The 22,303-nt window shown below is 49.8% G+C and overlaps 1 protein-coding gene and 4 non-coding genes across 5 annotated transcripts in view; 2 read left to right on the top strand and 3 right to left on the bottom strand.

Moving 5' to 3' along the window:
• Window positions 1-595: 595 nt before the first annotated feature.
• Window positions 596-677, bottom strand: TRNAS-AGA. Its single transcript has one exon. It is a non-coding gene; the product is annotated as a tRNA-Ser (tRNA).
• Window positions 678-2,032: 1,355 nt separating this feature from the next.
• Window positions 2,033-2,104, top strand: TRNAC-GCA. Its single transcript has one exon. It is a non-coding gene; the product is annotated as a tRNA-Cys (tRNA).
• A 3,619-nt stretch (window positions 2,105-5,723) lies between these two features.
• Window positions 5,724-5,801, top strand: TRNAV-AAC. Its single transcript has one exon. It is a non-coding gene; the product is annotated as a tRNA-Val (tRNA).
• Window positions 5,802-7,702: 1,901 nt separating this feature from the next.
• TRNAG-UCC lies at window positions 7,703-7,774 on the bottom strand. Its single transcript has one exon. It is a non-coding gene; the product is annotated as a tRNA-Gly (tRNA).
• A 7,074-nt stretch (window positions 7,775-14,848) lies between these two features.
• The window catches only part of LOC120375572 (zinc finger protein 850-like), a gene marked incomplete at both ends in the record, with an annotated part of 169,196 nt that continues 161,741 nt past the window's right edge, over window positions 14,849-22,303 (bottom strand). The window contains one exon of the mRNA XM_039496265.1: window positions 14,849-15,949. Coding sequence (XP_039352199.1) covers window positions 14,849-15,949 — 1,101 coding nt within the window. The remainder of the gene's footprint in view (window positions 15,950-22,303) is intronic.

Below are 22,303 nucleotides of genomic sequence, written 5' to 3'. Positions count from 1 at the left end.
CACCCCTGACACCGAGCTAAGCAGGCAGCAGTGTGTGTGTGTGTGTGTGTGTGTGTGACAGAGAGTGCTGTGCTGAGCTGAGCCAGGGAGAGAAGGGGGCTGATGTCGGGGCTGTCCCCTGCCTCAGGACTGGTCGCTTCCAGCAGCTGTCTGAACTTAGAGACAGTGTGCGACACACTCACTCTTCCGCAACACACACACTGTCTTCCCCCCCCCCCACACACATGCTCTCTACTCTATCACACACATTGCAGTTGGAAAGCAGCTGGCAATCTAGTAGGATGCCCATGGAACAATGGGATAGAAACCTGCATCATGTGATGCTGTACCAGCCCGTGAGGCATTGCAAACCCTTCCCAAAGCACCCTGCAGCCAGCTGCACAGTGGGATAGCTACCCACAGTGCACTGCTCTCTGTGGCAATCCAAGAGATGCTAGCATGGATGTGCTCTGGTGACACAGGGGCATAGGGTGGACATGCAACAGCTGTTCAATTAAAACACTTTAACTTAAGCCACATTATTCTTTCATGTAGACATAACTGAAAAGTGAGACAAGACCCAGCTCCATTGAAACTAAAGAACCACAACTTCCTGCGTAGTTGGCAGGATTTGAACCTGTGCAGGGAGACCCCAATGGATTTCTAGTCCATCGCCTTAACCACTCGGCCACAACTACTTGCTTGATATGTGGCTTTCACTGCACTCTAGTTCTGTTCTCACTGAGTGATCAATTCCAGTTGTTTCCTCAGACCAGCTTCCACAACACACTCACTGCTGTGCCCTTGTGTAAGTGTGTCCATGGCTGAACTGCAAGAATTCCTGCTCCTTTCCCTTCTGGCTGGAGCACGAGGAGAGTGTGTTTGTAGTTAATGATGTTGCTGTAGATTTTTGTCCATTTCCTGCCTCGATCATTCAGACAGTCCCTTTCCCGTCATATCCCCAGTACATCAGTGATTGTGATAGCAGGGGGCAGGTTTTCTCTGGGGCACTGAGCTTTGCCAGGGGGTTGATGGCTCCTTTCTTTCCTCACCCTGGAGTAAACTCGCTTTTTATTCCATCCTTGATGTTTCAAGGAATAACAAGAGATGATCAAAGAAAGAGGTGGACAGGGTAGGTCTCAGGGGAGGGGCAGAGAGGTGTGGGCGATGGATAGGGTAGGTCTCAGGGGAGGGCGGGGGCAGCAGGCAGACCTTGGGGTACGAGGGGGAGAGGCGCGAGGAGGCCTGGGGGGCGGAGAGGAGCGAGCGACCAGCAGGCCTCAGCCAAAGAGCAGGGGTGGGAAGTGGCCAAATGGGAGTGAGGTGGAGCACAGGGGGCCTCGGAGGGAGGAGAACGAGGAAGGGGTGGAGGGGGCCGCCCACAGGATTCAGGGGGCCTGGGGCAAAACAATTTCAGGGGCCCCTTCCATAAAAAAAGTTGCAATACTATAGAATCCTGTATTCTCCTGGGGGCCCTGGGGCAAATTGACCCCCCCACGCCCCCCTCTGGGCAGCCCTGCCTTCAGCCTCTCCCTGTAAGTCCCCTGCTCGCTAGACTCTCTCCAATTTGTTTCTGTAGTGTGTGTGTGTGTATGTGGGGAACTGGACGCAGTGCTCCAGATGTGGCCTCCCCAGTGCTGACTAGAGGGGAATAATCACTTCCCTCCATCTGCTGGCAATGCTCCTACTAATCCAGCCCAATATGACCAGTTACCCATATTGAATGCAGACACAGCAATATCTGATACATTGATTCCTGTCCATTCAGGAGGTTATTTCCCACCTATTCATAAATAATGAAGCTGCTCTAAGCGGAGGGGAGAGAGCTGTCCCGTCCGTGCAGTTAACCCATCTCCCCGAGAGGTGGTAGCTATGTCAGTGGGGGAAGCTATGTTGGTGGGTGTGCAAGCTGTGGTGTCTACATGTGTATATAAAGTTTAATCAAACCCCATTTTTTAAACCCCTGTGGTCTGGGAACAGAAAAGGAGCTCTCTGAGGCAGAGCCCGTCCTTCAAAATCCTTAAGATCACAGACTTGCCTATGCAAATGTGAGGGGGGTATAGCTCAGTGGTAGAGTGTTTGACTGCAGATCAAGTGGTCCTTGGTTCAAATCCAAGAGCCCCCTTACAAGCCTGTTTCTTCAATAAAAATAATTCCATTTCTAGTATGCTCAGGAGCTCTACTATATAGGGATTCCTGAAATGAATGGACACACTTACTGTTTTCCTGTGCAAATGCATAAACACCTAGCAAACATGTCCCCAGCAGAAATCACTTTCAATCCTCTAAGAGTCTAGTTTATGTTTTCATCAATGAAACAAAGGCACGTGAAGACACATTTGCAGGTCCTTGGCCTCCATGGGCTACAATGTGCAGAAGGACAAGAACCACATCCACGTGGGAGGCATGGACTAGTCTGTATTACATTTGGTAAGTAAGTTGCCATTGGGACTGAAAACTAGTCATGTCAGTGAAGCCCTTTCACTCCGCGCTGCCTCTGCCCGGGGGCCCACCTCCCCCAGCCCAGATCCCAGGCGGGATTCGAATCCCAACGGCCGCAGCGCGCGCCCGGGGACTGGGGGAGGGGGGCAGCAAAGCCTCGGGGCGAGGGAACCGGGGCCTCCCCCACGCACCGAGTCTCTGTCCCGCGCTCTCTCCGCCAATCAGGGAGCGGGGAGGGGCGCGGCGAAGAGACGAGCTACAGCCCCTCCTCCAATAGAGGCCGCGTGTGTGAGAGGAAGAACTACGCTTCCCAGAGTGCACCGGGAGGGGGCGCGTTGCCTGAGCAACCGGCGCGTCACTTCCGCTCTGAGACGAGCCAGGAACTACAACTCCCAGCCTGCCCCGGGGCGCCTCCGTCCTCTCCAGCCCAGGTGAGGGCAGGTCCCTGGGTCAACCTGACACCTCCCGCCCCAACGCAACTCCTCATCCCCGCCCCGGCCCCGCCCCCACCGTCTCCTAACACGAACTCGCGTGTCCCGGGGTCCAGGCCCAGCCCTGCCCCCCCCCTGTATTAAACTGCCCCGCAGCTGGTCGGGGTGGAGCTGGGGCGGGAGCGCGGGGGGTGTCGAAGTCTGTCTGGCTCTGTCCGGGGACTGGATCCCTGTGTCCGCCCCGCGGGGATGTTCCCGGCGCCCCTTGTAACCTCCCCACCCTCCCGGCAGGGACAGCGTCACCCCCGGAGAGACCTGAATGAGTCCTTCCCCCCGCCCCCCCCCCCGCTGTGCCCGCCCCCAAAGCCCTGCCCGGTCACTGCCCACCCCCGTGTGGGGGCACCAGCACTGTGCCGGGTCGGGATGGGAAATTGTCCAAGATGGACCAGGAGAGACGTGTGTGTCCCTGCTGCCCCCTGCTGGTGGGGCTGAGCCCTGCTCTGTGTGTGTGTGTGTGTGTGTGTGTGTGAGACACTGTTTGTATCCAGTAGGAAATGGCTTTGCAGCAAGTGACACTGACACACACACACTCACAAAGGGACTCACACAATCCCAAGAACACTCACACACAACACACCCAGAGGGACATGCTAGCCCAACCCCAAAGAGAGAAACAATCACACCCCCAGCCGCACTCACAATCACCCCCCCACACCACAATATTCACAATCGTGCTCAGAGACACAACTGCACACAATTCACTCCCACTGCTCACAACACAAGGACCTCCTGCCCCACACAGCATGTGCCAAGGCCTGTGGAACTCACTGCCACTGGACAGCTACCCATGAGAATGATCCCCTCATGCTGGATCATCTGCTTGGCCCCCCACTCCCTTTCAGGCGCGCTGTGTGGCATGGCTGGGGATTGTGCAATGGCCCAGCACCAGGCAACGCAGAACAGACACCACACACCCTGCCCCACCTCACCTGAGCTGCTCTCCAGGTGCATTGGAGCCCAGCACCCCACACCTTGGCATTCCTGCCCCACAGGGGATGAGCTGCAGCCTCTGCCACACTTCACAGAGGGGAAAAGAGTCAGGCCAGCCAGCCCTTGTAAGATGGGGAAATCACCACCGGGGTCGACGGTATGGGGGCTGTGACATACAGAGAAACGGTTGTCGCGCCGGCAGAAGGCAACAGAGCATGCGCATGCACACACAATTGCAAACATACACGAACACATGCATTAATCCAGCCACACACACACACACACACAATTGCTAATATACACAAACACCCGCACAAATCCAGCCAACACCAACACAAGCCTGGGAGCCAGGGGAGCATTTTCCTTTTTTATTTCTGTATTTCCAATGACATTTGTTTGTGATTTCATTTTGCTTTGTATAACTGTGTTTTCTCCTGGATTTGATATTTAACAAAAAAAAGAATACGGCCTCAGGGCACCAGATGGAGGAGCAGGTGGGGCTAGGACTGCTAAGAGAGCGAGAGTAGCAGGTTTTCTGTATAGTTTCCTGCCCTCATTTTTCTTGACTAGTTTCTCTTCTGTTTGAAATTTGCTTTTTGTAGACTGTGAGCCTAGCTAGCTCAGTTGGCAGCGCATCAGCCTTATAATTTGAGGGTCCAGGGTTCAAGTCCCTGGTGAAGCAAAGAAACACTTTCCCCCTGTGACATCCCTGAAGAGTTTCAGAAGGACTCTCCTTGACTTTAGTTTTTCCTTTTCAGGACATGGCCTTTCCCAGGAAGGGCCCTTTACTGCCTGGGACTGAAGGTGCTACTGCCTCACCTGTCCACTGGCCTCACAGTCTGGAGGAAGAAAGGCCTCTGGGCCTGCAGCAAAGTGCTGTGTGCTGACTTTTTCAGCAAATGCAGGGCTGGCCAGAGAGGCGTGTTCCCACTGAGTCCTCCCTGCCAGAAAAAATTGTCCCCACAGACAGGGGCGGCTCCAGGCCCCAGCACGCCAAGCGCATGCTTGGGACAACAAGCCACGGGGGGCGCTCTGCCGGTCGCTGCGAGGGCGGCAGGAAGGCTGCCTTTGGCGGCATGCCTGCGAAGGGTCCGCTGCTCCTGCGACTTCGGCAGACCTCCCGCAGGCAAGCCGCTGAAGGCAACCTGCCTGCCATGCTTGGGGCGGCAAAATACCTAGAGCCGCCCCTGCCCACAGAGTCCTCCCTGCTGGAAGTCTACAGTAATCAACCGGTGCTCTGCTGGTCCCATGGTGTAAGGGCCAGCACTCAGGACTTTGAATCCTGCAATCTGAGTTGAAGTCTCAGTGGAATCTGAGAACAACTCCTATGCCACAAACCCTGCTGGGTCTTCCAACGCTCTGCCTTGCTTTCTCAAAGGCCATGAAAGCCACTACAAAAGGGTTTTTTTTCCTGTCATAATAGCTCACCTTAACTGATCACTCTCGTTATAGTGTGTATGGCAACACACAATTTTTCATGGTCTCTCTCTGTGTGTGTGTGTGTGTGTATATCTATATATATATCTTCCTGCTGTATTTTCCACTGCATGCATCCAATGAAGTTGGTTTTAGCTTAGGAAAGCTTATGCTCAAATAAATTTGTTAGTTTCTAAGGTGCCACAAGTACTCCTTGTTCTTTTTGCAGCTAAATGAATGGAGGTTAAGTCCATGAATGGCTATTAGCCAGGCTGGGTAAGGAATGGTGTCCTTAGCCTCTGTTTTTCAGAGGGTGGAGATGGATGACAGGAGAGAGATCACTTGCTCATTACCTGTTAGGTTCAGTCCCTCTGGGGCACCTAGCATTGGCCATTGTTGACAGATAGGATGCGGGGTTGGATGGACCTTTGGTCTGACCCAATATGGCCAATGTACGGGGACAGAGTTTCTGTAGCGTAGTGTAGTGGTTATCACGTTTGCCTAACATGCAAAAGGTCCCTGGTTCAAAACCAGGCAGAAACATACTGGCTTAATTTTCCCAACTCCTACTGGCCTATTCCCTGCGGTTGTAGGAGCAGCAGTGATTTCTATGCTGAAAAAGGTCTGTTATACTTCCCCTGCTCCCACTTTTGTCTCCTCTCCCTCTCTGAATGCCTGTGAAGTGGCTTTTCCCCTCCCGCTCCCCCCTGGAATGCTGGTGGGATGAATGGGCTGGTTGAAGAGCAGAAGAGCTCCCAGGTAGACAAGGTGTCTGGGACGCTAATTAGGCAGCGATCACACATCCAGAGCATGGACACTGCCCAAGGTGGAGTGTGACCAACCAGATGCAGCCAAGTCATCTCTAGTCGCAGGCAATGAGGTGCAGGCCCTTAAAAAGGGGAAGGGGCCCTGTGCTCAGGAGAGCACTCACAAGCTTGTACCTCCAGTGAATGCCCTTTGCTCGGACCACCTGGCCAGTGGTTCTCTGCGTTGCATTTCATTGTGCCTCAGGAAGACTTACCTTCATCACACCGTCCATAGCTGCGCTGTGGGACACTTACCTTGCAGAATCCTGACATCTCCAGTGCTGTGCCTGTCCTGGGAGCGTGAGTGTGTCACCCTGCCCCCCTTCGTTTGAGCTTAGCTATCAATATAATAAACATGCTGCTTTCTGCCAAACTCTGGTGGGTCATTAGTGCTCCCTATGCTGACTAGCTGGCCCAATTTCGGGTAACACCTGCGATAACCCCAACCCCGGCATGACAGAGGGTAGTGAAATGAGCTGAGAAAAAGCCTTGGCATCAGCAGGGGAAAGCTAGAGGATCTGGGCCAGGCACCTTTTGAAGCCTTGTGGCTTGGTCTCCTCTGCCCTGGGAGGTTGGCCTATGGCGGCCGGCTCTTCTGCGTGACTTGCCAAAGGAGGAAGTGAGGTGGGAATGGGGCAAAAGAGGAAAGTCGAGCTGAGGAAGGCAGGGCAGAAGCTAAGTGCCTCAGTGCGGCTAAGTGGGGTTAGTAGAGCACCACCAGTCGTTCTGCAAAGCCTGGGGAGGTGCAGTTGGCTGCTGGGAGGTAGAATCCTGTGCCTGCGTCTTGGCTTCCCAGGGATGGCTACTTGCAGCCCAGGAGAAGAAGGATGGTTCTGGGTGAAAGGAAGACAAGCAAAGCTCTGGGAGGAAGTTTGGGTGTGTGGTGCGGGCTCTGCGCTGGGGGAGGGGCTTGGGGTAGAGGAGGGGTGGTGCTTACCCCGGGCAGTGCAGCTCCCAAATTGACCCGTACACACAACCCTCTGGCAGCAGCTCCTAGGTGGGCGGGGCCAGGGGGTCTCCGTGTGCCGCTGCCTGCAGGCGCTGCCCCCAGAGCTCCCATTGGCTGCAGTACCTGGCCAATGGGAGCTGCAGAGTTGGTACTCGGGGCAGGGGCAGCGCATGGAGACTCTCCCCCCAGCCCAGGGGATGCTGGGACATGCCGGCCATTTCTGGGAGTGGCACGGAGGGATGGAGGCAGAGTGGGCAGGGAGCCACCTCAGTGCTGCTGGCACATTTCTGCACACCCACTGGGGGAGGGGAGCAGAGGGCCTCCATGTGCTGCCTGGGGTAGGGGCAGTGCACAGAGCTGCCTCCCCTCCCGGGTCTATTGCAGGAGTGGGTGGGTGGGGTCTTTTGGCCTGCAAGGTGCAGCAGGTCGGACTAGATGATCACATTGGTCCCTTCTGATCTTAAAGGCTCTGAGTCTAAAAGGGAGAGGGAAGTAAAGGGAAAAAAAATAAATAAACCAAACATTGTAATACCAGGATAACTCCACCTGCTCATTGTATAGTCCCGCCCCTTTCTTCCTCCACTGGGTGTTTAATGACCTGCAGGACATTGATTCTCTCCTTCCATTGTTAAACTGATACAATATGACTGAAATTAAACCCATTCTCAGCAGAGAAAACATCATATCCCTGCATTGGCTGGGAATCGAACCCAGGTCAACTGCTTGGAAGGCAGCTATGCGCACCACTATACCACCAATGCAGCTGGCAAAAAGACCACTTATGCTTGCCCAATGAGGCTAGACCAGAATTGAGGCATTTTACTGCCTATTAAAATGTACTGGAGTCTCATCACTAAAAAAACCTACCTCTACCTTCACCTGGGTTTGGACCATCAGCCTCTCAATTAGATCACCAAAGTGGTTAATCACAGACACAGGTAACTACCCTACTTCCCAAGCTTGTCTATGAAGCACCTACAGGGCTACACCTGGCTAGTGAGGGAGGCGCACTGCTGGGGTTATGAGTTCAGGCCTCACCCAAGGCATCGGTTTTCATTAGCCATGGAGCTTCCCCCACTCACTTTGTCTAATCCACATGGAAAGTGCCATATGTGGGTGAAGAGAGTAAATTCTAAACTCTGAAATGTGGCGGTGGCCCATAGATTGGGATAAGGGGTTTGAAGAGAAAAAGCTCTAAGGATATAAAACCAGACAGTCGCCAGGGGCAGGTACAGTACAACGTCTCAACAGGGAGCCATTCGGGGGAGGGGGGTTCACTTCCTCTGTTCAATGTCCTGAGAGGTATTTTAAGATGAAGATAACACCATGGCTAACAGTTGACTGGCACGTCCTGGGTTAAAGGAAGGAAGGGATTTGGGTTAATAGTCGGAAGATTTGTGTTACCGTCACTGTCTGACCCCCCTTCAGTTCAGAGGTTTGTACTTTGTTGGGTGGAACGCACAGACTCCTGGAGAGCAGGGGCAGCTGTTTCCATGGCAGAGAGCCTGGCACTTAGGAGACTTTCTTGACTTGCTGTTTTGAAGCAATTCAATAAAATAACGGTGGAGCTGCAATGTCCAGTCAAAAATTTCAGCCCCCCCCCCAGTGCAAAAATGCTATTTGAGGATCTAAACAGGAGGCTTCCGGCGCTAGGGCACCTGACCAGAGAGCTCAGTGGGGGGTGTAAGAGCTGCTGACTCTCAGGGTCCTGGGCTAAATCCACTTGCAGGGGGAAGTGTTTTGATTTATTTGATGGATAATGAGCGCCAGCTACCAGGGGAGAAGCCCTGCAAACCTGCGGCCACTCCAGCTGGTGCTCCGGGGGGAGCCCCAGGGGGCCTGCTGCTGCTCCGGCCACCTCAGGAGTGCTGCCGGGGGCCACCGAGCTGCGGCTGCTCCTGCTGCCCGCGGAACCACAGGAGGAAGATGATTTTTTGACAGTGACGGATGCCTCATCCTAAAGGCTTTTGTCTGCCCCCTTCCAGTGACTGTTTGGCACAGGAATGCAGCCCTCACTCCTGGGTCTCTCCTGGGGAAATAATGTTTCTATGCAAAACACCAAAGCTTTTGACAGAAAGGAAGAAAAGGAAATGGCCACACGATGGGACTAGGACATAAGGAATGAAACACAAGATGCTTCTCCCATCTGCATTGACTTTGAACCTTGTTGTTTGCGGTGGTGGTGTATCCATGTTGGTCCCAAAACATGAGACATAAGGAGGAGGGGGGCTCACATAATATCTTCTAAAGGACCAAGGAAGGGAGTATTATTTACTCCTTCTCATAACACAAGAACTAGTAGGGGTCACCAAATGAAATGAATAAGCTGCAGGTTTGAAATGAACACACTTCCCTCAATCTGCTGGCAATGCTTCTACTAACGCAGCCCAATCTGCTGTTAGCCTTCTTGGCAACAAGGGGACCGTTGACTCATATCCAGCTTCTCATCCACTGTAATCCCCAGGTCCTTTTCTGAAGAACTGCTGCTTAGCCAGTCGGTCCCCAGGCTGTAGCAGTGCACGGGATTCTTCTTTCCTAAGTGCAGGACTCTGCACTTCTCCTTGTTGAACCTCCTCAGATTTCTTTTGGCCCAATCCTCCAATTTGTCTAGGTCACTCTGGACCCAAACCCTGTCCTCCAGCGCTTGGATTCTTTAGTGCTTTCACAGAGTGAAGAGCACATGTTCCATGATTTCATATGGCAGAGTTTTATGCTATAGGGAGCTTTCCTTGTGTGAATTTGACAGGTGAATCAACATAGAGACATATTGTGACCCTTCTCAGGGAGCAGAGGGCTGTGAGTTTCCTTGTTGCCACCTGCCACTAGGAAGAGGGAGTTTTGCATTTGGCAGCTGGATGTTAGTGACCAAACTCACCCAGCCCTTCAGGAACTCAAGAACCCTCCTCTGAGCTACAGCAGCCACCCTAACCCCTGAGTTCCTTCAATGTGTCTCCCTCTGGGGTCCAGCCCAGATCACCAGATACTCAGACAAATCCCAGATTCTCTCTGCCCAAAGCAATGGTAGATCCCAGGTTACTAGTTTTACTGTGGACCACTGCTACTGTATCTCACACAGCACTTGAGTATAGTTATCAAACAAGCAGAAATTTATTTAACAACCGATAGAGATTTAAACAAACAAACGTGAGTGATGGAAACCAACTGTTACCAACTAAACAAAATCAGAAAATGTAACCTACACTTCTTAATAGTTACCTTTCCTATCTAAGTAGATTCTCACCTCACACGTCAGTCAATTTCACTGATTGCTAGTCCCTAGGCGCCATGGCCCTGCCTTTCATGAAGCATCACTGGTCATTAGGAATCTCCTTGGTGAATGGACCCAGAGTGTTTTTCTCCACCCTGTTATGAACTGAATCAGTCTTTTGTCTTTATATTCACAGAAAGGACGATCTACTCATTCTCATATTGTCCTTGTCACTTCCACAGGGTTTCAATGTCTATAATTTGTCTTTGATGGTTTTCTATTGGCTTTTCTGGGTTGGTGCAAAGGCTGACAATGGAGCAATACATCACATAACTGGCTAGCAAGGGAGAGGTGCCAATTCCCTCCCACTGGAATGGGCCGTCCCCAACAAGACCTATGATTGGGGTGACTCACTTTCACAACAATACCATATGGGCATAATTTTCCATGTACTTACATTACCCCTTAACTATGACTTGGACACACCTCTCGCAGTGAGTAGGAGTATCAATAATTTACAAGCTTTCAGTAGAGATCTCACTGCTATGCTTCCTGGATAACTATCATAAAAGCAGTGTATTAGCTGTGGGGAGTTTGTCAGGTCTGACACAGGAGTTGCTTGTGAAGAACAGTGACCCCTTTGCCAATTGGCACCAATGAGCTTTTGTCACAGATGCACTGAGCTATATAGTCACCTCCTGATAGAACAGAAAGGCCAGCACAAAAAACAGAGAGAGGAACAATAAGATACTAAAATGACAATGGCTGGAACTCTCCATTTCTCTCAGTCTTTGCATTCATGGGCACTAAGAGCTGTAGCTACAGTTGAGGAACCAGGTGAGCGGACAGCTGGCTCAGCCCTCCATACGAGTAACTTTCTCACATATAGGGAGATGGGTCAAAATTGGAATTGATGTTAAGACTGTGTCTACACTTCAAACACTGGAAATATTCTTCTGACAACCCAACACTGCCTACACTGGGGCTCAGGTCACATTAACTACTTCTCTCAGTGGAGAGGACTTTTCAAACCCCTGAGAGATGTGGCTATGCCAACACAGCTTTTCTACATCGACCAGCCTTTAGATGGCTTATTGACCTGAAAGGCAATGGATTTCAGTCTTTTTCTTTATATTGATGGTTGATAAGTGCAGCTGTTCTACCTGCTGGACACATCCTGTGACAGATGTCAGGCCTTTCCTTTGCAAATTAGAGAAGTGGGGAAGACAGTGACCCTTACAGTCTAAGCTGGTAAAAATTTATACAACTTGTCACCTCGAGTAGCTTTCCTTTGAATAGAAATTGACTTAGAAACTAAACAAAATAAATTCTATTTGAAAACACAAAATACTAAAATCTATACTGGGCCAATATTCTCTTATGCACACTTTCTCACACACATTCTCCCATCCCAACCTTTGGAGTGAGGTTTTCTACCAGAACTCTTTATACTACAGGGGGTAAATTAAATCAAATTAACTATTCAAGATTAGCCACCATTTCCTGTACGACTAACAAAACAAAACAAAAACAACTTTCAGTTTTCCAAAATACTTCAGATTATCACACATTTAGTCTCTTCTTCTTTAACCAATAACTTCACCAATAATCTCATTTTAATAGATGATAAAAACATATTCAAAGATCACAAATTCTTATCATATATGTTAGTTTTCTTCTAATGCCCATTGCCAACAACTGAACCTTGGCTCAAGATGTGGTTTGTCCCAACCACTTCTGTGAGTTCATATATCTCAGGATCTTCTGCAGTATGTGTTGGTGGAAGGGGTCTCCTATGTGGGAATCTTTGCATCATGAGGAAAAATACCTCTCGTGTCACACTTTTAATCTTTCAAAGTGAGAGAAGATAGAGAAGTGATGTAAATGCATAAAACACAAGAGAGAACTGTCTGGTCTACACTAAAGACATTTATCGGTTAACTATATTACTCCGATGTGTGAAAAATCCACACCACTGAGCAATGTAGTTACAAAGCCCTAACCCCCTGTGTAGATAGCGATACATCAGCAGCAGAACTTCTCCTGCCAAAAGAGCCACTGCCGCTTGCGAGGGTTGGACTAATCAAGTCAGATGAGAGAAATCTCTCCCACTGGCTGAAAGCGTCTGTAATAGCAGCGCTACAGCAGCGCAGCTACATTGGTGCAGCTGCACCAACATCAGCTTTATTGTGTAGCCACAGCATCAGACACAAAACCATAGAATCAGAACTCAACATGCGAGTATCCAGAAGTCTGAAATTGGAGCCTGATACATTCATTGCCTCATTGGTTACCATCATTTCTACAGCCTTGAAGTCCTTGTTACCCAATCAGGCAGCCAGTTTGGGATCCACGGGGAAGGAATGTCCTTTGAAGCACTCTCTCTTTGGATCCAAATGGTGAAGGATGATTGTTCTCAATGTAACCTGGCATCCTTTGGAACTGTAATCAGTGACACTGAACTAGGAAATGGAGTTGTACAAACAATTTTCCTTGGGTCACTGGTCACCATAGCTTCCTTTACTGGGGTGGAAACCAAGAACTGGATGTGGACTCTTTCAGCCCCAGCTCTTTCCAAATCCTTGGCCAGGATAAATTTACACTTCTCCAAAGTAGAATCCTTTACAAAACCTCTCCAAATCTCAGTAGTGTTAGTGAGGCTTACCAAAACATGCCCAGCTTTTATTTAATTTGGTGGCACAGTTCCAGGCAAGGGACTGGATAAAGGGCTGGATCACAATCTTCATTAGTGACCAGAGTTGGAGTTTCTATTAAAAAATCGCTATTTTTCTGCAGCTATTAGATTTCCAGAACTGATTTGATCGATATACATTTTTAGCACCTACAAAGGATAAATTCAACAAAACTCTGCTTCTATTTCCTCAACATCTGCATCATGAAGGGCAGCATCTCCGTTACAATAAGATTAGCTAGGAAAGAACTTCTGTAGGGCCTGGGTTACAAAGGCTTTGGAACCAAATACCTGGGCATTGTGCCTAGTTCAAAAATCACTTAGCATGGAATTTTCTCCCCAGAACATCTGGGACAATATTGACTTAAACAATTGAACTACACTGTGATCATATGCACTTCCTTCAGTTAGTTGGGGTTCTGCTGTTGTTCATCATTTCTGAGTAGAGATTTTAAATCACTGCTGTTTCTTTGTTAGCCTGTCCAGTAAATTGGAGAGTTCTCTAATGCTGACAGAACTGCACTTCAACCTTTCTCCATGACATCATGCAGGGATGGGGAAAAAGCAAAGCTGAAGTGAGAAATGATGACTTTAGCAAATAGTCATTTGTTTTAAATTCTCCAATAAATCTGAGCTACATCCTATCAAACTGAACTACTATCCAATTGAGTGACCAAACAGCCTTCAGGAAAGATAGAAACCCACATCACAGAGAGCTAGAATACATGGCAATGAAAGTGTGAAGTGAAATTCCAGAAGCAGGTTACATCTGATTATTCAGAATCAGGACAAGAGATTCTCCCATCACATTCTCCTCTGATCCATTCGAACATACTTCACTCAGCACTGTCTCAATAGCCAGTTATGTTTATTTACAAAATTTTTAGTATCCGAGCATTGCTATAATTTGGGACAAAACCACTCTCACCTTGCCAGAAGTGGCTTTACCAATAGATGGAACCTGGGATTTAAACTCCCAATGATCACACTGTGTTTGGGATCCATTTGAATTCCCCTTCCAGGTCTTTGACACTTTCATCTCCAGTCAGAGCGACTCTGAGATAAGATTAAAGAAGTCAAAGCATCATCTCCAAGCACAGACAGCTGAGAACTGTTCCTCACAGGACACTTTGAGAAGTGGATGGATAGAATGTGATGATGATAACCTCTGCATGGCTCAGACAAAAGGTAACAGTTCTGCAGTGATGGGGAAGAAGGGAATCTCTGCGTCTCCCCATCTCCTTCCAGTGTCACAGAGGCTGAAATTACACTTTTTTTCCTGCCCCTGCTCCTCTTCATTTAACTATAATTTGAAAAATTCCCATTGTACCTGCTCTTCAGCACAACCCAGAGCAACGTGAGAACAAGTGGCAATGATACAATCTGTATCACTGGTGACTAACAATAACTTTGAAATAGGAAGAATAGTATAAATGTGATGCTCCCTGGTTCCTGATAGGAAGGGCACACTCGAATTACTCATGGGATAATGGAGTTGATAGAAAGGACAAATGGGTCCACCTCAAAACAGGGCAAACTGCAAAAGGCAAAAATGGGCCCCTCATCTGGTCAAACTGAGGGATAACCATGCTGCAAACAGTTCAAACAGCTTTAAACGTTACTATGTGGGAATCAGGAAAATTATTAGAGAAAAAAAAAGTATTGATAGCCCTAGAGGTGTTTATGTTGTTGATCTCCCTTGCAGATTCTCTGATGACTAACATGGGCTAAGTGCCCACAGAAGGTTTTCCCGCACTCACTGCATTCATAGGGCCTCTTCCCTGTGTGGATTCTCTGATGCCTAATAAGGTGTGAGCTGGTAATAAAGGTTTTCCCACACTCACTGCATTCATAGGGCCTCTCCCCTGTGTGGATTCTCTGATGTTGAGAAACGGCTGAGCTGTTAGTGAAGCATTTTCCACACTCACTGCATTCATAGGGCCTCTCCCCTGTGTGGATTCTCTGATGTGTAATAAGGTCTGAGCTGCGACTGAATTTTCCCCCACATTCACTGCATTCATAGGGCCTCTCCCCTGTGTGGATTCTCTGATGTTGAGAAAGGGCTGAGCTGTCAGTGAAGCATTTTCCACACTCACTGCATTCATAGGGCCTCTCCCCTGTGTGGATTCTCTGATGCCTAATAAGGTATGATCTGTGAGTGAAGCATTTTCCACACTCACTGCATTCATAGGGCCTCTCCCCTGTGTGGATTCTCTGATGGGTAAGAAGGTTTGAGCTGCGATTGAAGGTTTTCCCACACTCACTGCATTCATAGGGCCTCTTCCCTGTGTGGATTCTCTGATGCCTAATAAGGTGTGAACAGCGACTGAAGGTTTTCCCGCACTCACTGCATTCATAGGGCCTCTTCCCTGTGTGGATTCTCTGATGCCTAATAAGGTGTGAGCTGGTAATAAAGGTTTTCCCACACTCACTGCATTCATAGGGCCTCTCCCCTGTGTGGATTCTCTGATGTTGAGAAAGGGCTGAGCTGTCAGTGAAGCATTTCCCACACTCACTGCATTCATAGGGCCTCTCCCCTGTGTGGATTCTCTGATGTTGAGAAAGGCCTGAGCTGCTAGTGAAGCATTTACCACACTCACTGCATTCATAAGGCCTCTCCCCTGTGTGGATTCTCTGATGTTGAGAAAGGGATGAGCTGTCAGTGAAGGATTTTCCACACTCAGTGCATTCATAGGGCCTCTCCCCTGTGTGGATTCTCTGATGGGCAAGAAGGTTTGAGCTGCTACTGAAGTTTTTCCCACACTCACTGCATTCATAGGGCCTCTCCCCTGTGTGGATTCTCTGATGGGCAAGAAGGTTTGAGCTGCTACTGAAGTTTTTCCCACACTCACTGCATTCATAAGGCCTCTCCCCTGTGTGGATTCTCTGATGTTGAGAAAGGGCTGAGCTGTCAGTGAAGCATTTTCCACACTCACTGCATGCATAGGGCCTCTCCCCTGTGTGGATTCTCTGATGTCGAGAAAGGGATGAGCTGTCAGTGAAGCATTTTCCACACTCACTGCATTCATAGGGCCTCTCCCCTGTGTGGATTCTCTGATGTTGAGAAAGGGCTGAGCTGCTAGGGAAGCATTTTCCACACTCAGTGAATTCATAGGGCCTCTTCCCTGTGTGGATTCTGTGATGCTTTATAAGGATGGAGTAATCACATACGTTTTCCCCAAACTCACTGCATGTATTTTTTCTCTTTCTGCTGAGGATTTCCTGTTGTATTGTGGTTTCCTTGAGGTCCTTTTGAGTTTCCTGACAGGAAATACATTTACCCACTTTCTCCCCTGGCTGGTTTCCCTGCTCTCCTTCTGGTCTGTGCTGAATGTCATGGGATTTTTCCTGCTTATGACTCCAGGACACATTCCTTTTCAATCTTTGCGATAATTCTCTGTGTTTATCCACTTGCTCAACATTTTCCTGCTGAGAATTCTCCTCCTCTTTCTCACATACCATTGTGTCACCTGCTGTGAAAGAGACAGAAACCTCAAACAGGGATGGAAAGGGGAAGGCCAAACCAATACAAGTACTGGAGAGAAGTCAAATAAAAATCAGGAACTGAACTCCCCCAAGGTCTTCCCCAAACAGGAGAGAGGAGGGGATCAATTCAGGCTTCACATCCCATCCAAATTCACAGGGGGAAGGGAGGAAGCTACTGCCTGGTGTCTGCTAGTGTCTACAGGAAGCCATGAGCTATATTTACCCTAAGGATACGACCCCTGCTAGGGACAATATTGAACTGAGAGACCTTCCAAGGGCATTGTAGGGCATCCCAGATGTTTCCTTCAGGCACTTACAGATTCCGAGTTGGTTTAATATTTCCTCACCTGTGCAGGGAGCTCTCAGGATCTCTCTTTCCTCTGAACCCTGGAGGTCTGGGACCCATGGCTCTTCCCCTTGTTCCAGCTGGGAGATCACATCAGGTTGGGAAATTGGAAACCCTGCTCAGATGAAAGAAAACAAAGGAGGTCACTTGATTTCATAACTTTGTCATAAAAAACATTCTATTAATTTAACTTCAGTGCTTAGTGTGACGGGTGTGCCTGGGGCAGTCCACACTGAAAATGCCAGGGTCAGGGCAGGATGAAAAAGGGAGAGCAGATGCTCCCAAAACTGGTGGTTAACACTGAAGTTAAATTCAACGACCAGTCACAAACTGTGCTTCTGATCCCACACACGGGTTATCGAGAAGCTGAAAAAAGAAATCACACGGCCCCCTTTATTGCATTCCAGTTCTCCGACTCCCAATCAGCACCTAGGTCCAGTACAGTGAGAGGTTATTTAAAAACTCTGCTCATATACAAAATGTTTTTCTGACCCCAAAAGGTCAGCCACATTACAAGATCACTATAGGTTTGGATCTTACCCAAAAGACCACACTGCCAGCCAATCCTTTAGCATGGAAAGACAAGACAGGACACGACACAAAAAAAGTTGTTAAATGGAAAAGCAGTGAGATGCATTCCAAAATCTATATATCAGGTTATTAGCAGTATTGTTGAGCTGCTGGCTTGAAAGTCCGTCTGGAACACATCCACAAGTTCGATGGGTCTTTCAGTCCTTTGTTCCAGGCTTCAATTTGTAGAGAAGTTGCTCCAGAGGTAGGAAGAGGGATTGAAGACAAAATGGAGATGATGCAGCTGCCCTTTATATTCCCTTTGCCATGTGGCTTGTACTACCTGTGTCCCAAACACAAGCTTCACAGCACAGGGCATGGAAAAGCCTCGGAAGTCTCAGCACACAGACATACCCCTGCATGTCTTGCTGACTCAATAGGTTTATGCCCTTGATCAGGGATGGGCAAAGTACGGCCCACGGGCCACATCCAGCCGACAGGACCATCCTGCCCGGTCCCTGAGCTCCTGGCTGGGGAGGCTAGCCCCTCCCCCGCAGCCACACCACCGTGCGGGCAGCGCTCCTGTGGGGTGGGGCTGTGCGCTCCTGCAGGGCAGTGTGTCTGGCTCTGCGTGGCCCACGTGGCTGCCAGACACGCTGCTCTGAGCAGCATGGTAAGGAGGTGGGGGCGTTGGATAAGGGGCAGGGAGTCCCAGGGGGCAGTCAGGGGACAGTTGGATGGGGCGGAGGTTCTGGGAGGACGGGGGCTGGATAGGTGTGGGAGTCCCAGGGGTCTGTCAGTGGGCAGGGGGGTGGATAGAGGTCAGGGCAGTCAGGGGACAGGTAGCAGCGGGGTTGGGTAGGGGTGGGGTCCTGGGAGGGCAGTTGGGGGTCTCTGGAGGGGCGCTACGGGACAAGGAGCAGGGGTTGGATTGCTCGGGGATTCTGAGGGGGGCAGACGGGGCGGTAAGTGGGAGGGGGCGGATAGAGGGTGGGGCCAGGGTGTTTGGGGACCCCAATGTGGCTTTCGGGCTAAAAAGTTTGCCCACCCCTGCCCTTGATCCTTTCCATGCTCTCACTGTACAGCTGATGGGCCATCAAACAGCCTAGGCAGCGCTGATGCCAATATGTCTCACCCAGAAACACTGCCCAAGTCTGGAAATACAGATCTACTCTACAAATCTATAACTCACAATACAAAGGTGATACAAACATAGAAACAAAATTATCATACTTGGAAAAGCATAACATTTTCACTGACACCTGTCATGGCATATCTAGCACGAGTCATTTCAATGTTATCAAATTGGTATTGATAATAAAAAAAATAACATAAAATGTCTCACAATTCCATACAGTCTCACACTTGGTAAAATTCAATTCCCAGTGAATTCCACAGTGAATTCCCAGGACCAGCTCCCCCGGTCCTTGAAGATGATGAACACTGTGCTTATGATGTATTGAAATACCCACATATCTGCTGGGAACACACACAGACAGACACTGTGTCAGTCTGTACCCCTAGGTTCACTCTTCTAGAAAATTATGATCAATTTTGTACACAGAATGGCATTTTGAAAACACATAATCTACTGAATATTATCCTCTAAAATGTGTAACACTGTATCTAAAGTTATGAGATTTTACTGTATGATATTACTGAAAAAGTTACAGTGCTCGGGAAGATCAGTTTCTCGGAGACAGCAAGGCAAACAGCTGGACAAATAGCCACTCTGCGGCAGGGGGAAGGTGTGAAGAAGACATTTACATTCCATCACAGGGACCACTTGAAGCTCATATCTACGAGAGCCTGTCAACATGATTCAGCTGAGAACTGGATTTGTTTCTAGTAGAAAGGACTGAATTGTAAAGAGATGTGAGGAAAATGCATGAGACTCTCTCTCTCCCCTTTCCCTCTGCTCATGACAACTTCTGAAGACCTGAACTTGGTCAGCAGGGGCGGGTTAGGGGAGTCCTGGCTGAAAGGAAAACCAGCCTGTCTCAGCAGATGGTGAGAGAACATTTGCTTTCAATCCATTTCAGCTTGTTAACTTAGATCGGGGTGGGCAAACTTTTTGGCCAGAGGGCCACATCGGGGTTGCAAAATTGTATGGAGGGCTGGGTAGGGAAGGCTGTGCCTCCCCAAACAGTCTGGTCCCACCCCCTATCCGACCCCACCCACTTCCCGCCCTGACTGCCCCCCTCAGAACTGCTGACTCATCCAAACCCCCCTGCTCCTTGTCCCCTGACCTCCCCCTCCAGAGACCCTCACCACCACTAACACCCCCGCCCAGAACCCTCTTGGGATCCCACCCCCTATCTAAGCCCCGATCATTGTCCCCTAACCGCCTTCTCCCAAACCCCCAGCCTCCCTCCCCAGAACCCCACCCAACCCCTCCTGCTCCCTGTCCCCTGACTGCCCCAACCCATATCCAGCCCCCGCCCCTGACAGACCCCGAGACTCCCACGCCTATCCAACTCCCCATTCCCATCCCCTGACCACCCGCCCCTGCTCCCTGTCCCCTGACTGCCCCCCAGGACTCTCTGCCTCTTATCCAACCCCCTGGCCCTGGCCCCCTTACCACAGCCACGCGGCCTGCTGCAGCTAGACACGAGGTCCCTCAGGAGCGCGCAGACCAGCCCCCTTACCATGCCACTCAGAGCAGTAGGAGCTCACAGCCCCACCGCTGCAGCACTGCCCAGGAGCGGTGGGCCAGAGCGCTGAGGGCGCGGCATGTTGAGGCTGCAGGGGGACAGCGGGGGCGAGGGGACAGCAGGGGAGAGGAGGGGACGGGGGATCCTCCCCGGCCAGGAGCTCAGGGGCCGGGCAGGCTGGGCCCGCGGGTCGGATGTGGCCTGTGGGCCGTAGTTTGCCCACCTCTGACTTGCATGTTAGTTTGTGTTTTATCTTGCATTTCTTTTGTAAACAATTCTGACTTTTATGCCTCGTTACCTGTAGTCACTTAAAATCTTTTTTTTTTGGTAATTAACAATCTTGTTTTATTGTTTTATCCAACTAGTGTGTTTGGATTAAAGTGTGTTGGAAACTGCATTTGGGATGTAGCGGGGTGGACCCCCGCTCCTGCCCTGAAGGGTTAAAAACAGCCCTGGGAGGGGGCTGTGGCTGGAGAAAGCAGCTTTTAGGCTGGGCTGCTTGGGGGAAGTGGCTGCAGCTGGGGCCAGGCCCCATACAGACTCAGCTGGCCTATAAAGGCAGAGAAGCCAGGGGCAGATAGAATCTCTCTGTCTGTAGAGGGAGATGGGCCTGGCTGCAGGGAGCTGGACACAGGGTACCTCAGTGGAGCAGGGCTGGGGAAAGGCAGAGGAGCTGGGGAGCTCCAGCCTGGAAAGCCCCAGGCTGTGGCCTAGCAGAAGGCAATAGGTACTGGGGGGCTGCAGAGGGCAGCCCAGCGGTAGGCAAAGGCAGCAGGTCCAAACCCTCCTTGCCAGTGATGAGTGGCTGATACTGCAGCCTGCCCCAGGGGGTGGGGCTAGACGATGACTGGCCTTATACTGAGCCAAGGTGGGAATAGAGGGTGGGAGTTCCCTGGGGAGGGGAGACCCTAAGACTGAGGGGTTACTGCCAAAGGGCAGCACCCCAGGTAAAAGGGGCACCAGGTCCAGGGAGGGACACGGGGGCCAGAGGACAGGCGGATCACCAGCCTGCAGAGGGTGCGCCGGAGCTGGAATGAGCTAATTCCCAGAAGTCACCAGCAGGGGGTGTTGCAGGGATGAGTCCACTCATCTACATGGGATAACAAGGCTGGTGCATGTCATTTTCCACTGATGAAATGACAGACGTCATATGAGCTTGCCTTGTTCAGTAGTGTGCTGGACAGGGAAAGATGCACATTTCTGGGGGAAGTCTGGGAACAGAGACTTTTCTGGGGTTTTCCTGTGCTGCACTGTAACTCCTGAGTCGCTGACTAGCAGCACTAAATACTGTGTAGCTGGGAGCAAGTTACATGCTGGAGACTGTGTGTTAACTGCCCAGGAGCGGCTGCTCTCACAGTAAAACAGAGTAAAAGTCACCACAGCTTGGGAAACTGAGGGGACACAGCTGTTCAACACTCCAGGTTGCACTGTGGTTAATGTCACAGACACTCAATTTCAAAGAGGCTCCCAAAACACAGAGAAAGTAAATCCATGTCCCAGAAATCCAAGACTCCAGAGAGAGGGCAAGTCTCCCTGCCACTGCTTCTTGCTGACGGAGAGGTCCAGAGACAATGAGAGAGTCCTGGGGAAGCTGGGAACTGGAAGCATGGGCTGGTGGGGTTCAGTGGAGAAAGGGAACAGGAAGGGCAGGGATAGTACTGAATGCAGGATCTCAGCACTACTAGATGTCAGGATAGCACATAGTGCAGCCCATTGGAAAACATAATCCCAACTAGACATATAAAACGATGAGGTCTACATTAGCTGTTTCCACTCAAGAGAGAGATCTTGGAGTCATGGATAGTTCTCTGAAAACATCCACTCAATGTGCAGCAGCAGTCAAAAAGCGAATGGAATGCTGGGAATCATTAAGCAAGGGATAGAAAAGACAGAAAATATCATATTGCCTCTATATAAATCTATGGTATGCCCACATCTTGAATACGGCTGTAGGAGCTGGATTTTATAATGTACTGGGAGAATTTAATGTACGATTTGATTTCATCCTGTCAGCCACCCTGTTTGAATAGCAGAAAGGAATGACAGACCAGAACAATCCTTCTGACTGATTATGGTCACCTTTTGTTTTAGGATAAGTTACACTGTCTACTATGGTTTCCTCTATGTATTACAAATTAGGCACTCTAGTTAAATCTACATTTCTTTGTTTTAAGGTTTAGTAAGTAAGAGACAGGATTCACTATTGTGTCTATGTTAAGTAGATTAGAGAAACATTGAAGGCAAGGTTTCATTTGCAATGCCTTTTTGCTCGATATAAAACACTACTGTTTGTATTCTCAGTGGTCTGTGTGAATGAGGATGTATGCATCAGGAAAAGAGAAGGTGTAAAGGCCATTGTTACAGCCAGAGTCAAGGAAGAAGGAGTCAAGAGAC

The sequence above is a fragment of the Mauremys reevesii genome, linkage group 12, assembly GCF_016161935.1.
Source record: "Mauremys reevesii isolate NIE-2019 linkage group 12, ASM1616193v1, whole genome shotgun sequence".
Classification (NCBI taxonomy): Eukaryota; Metazoa; Chordata; order Testudines; family Geoemydidae; genus Mauremys; species Mauremys reevesii.
This window is presented reverse-complemented; position numbering and strand designations above follow the sequence as displayed.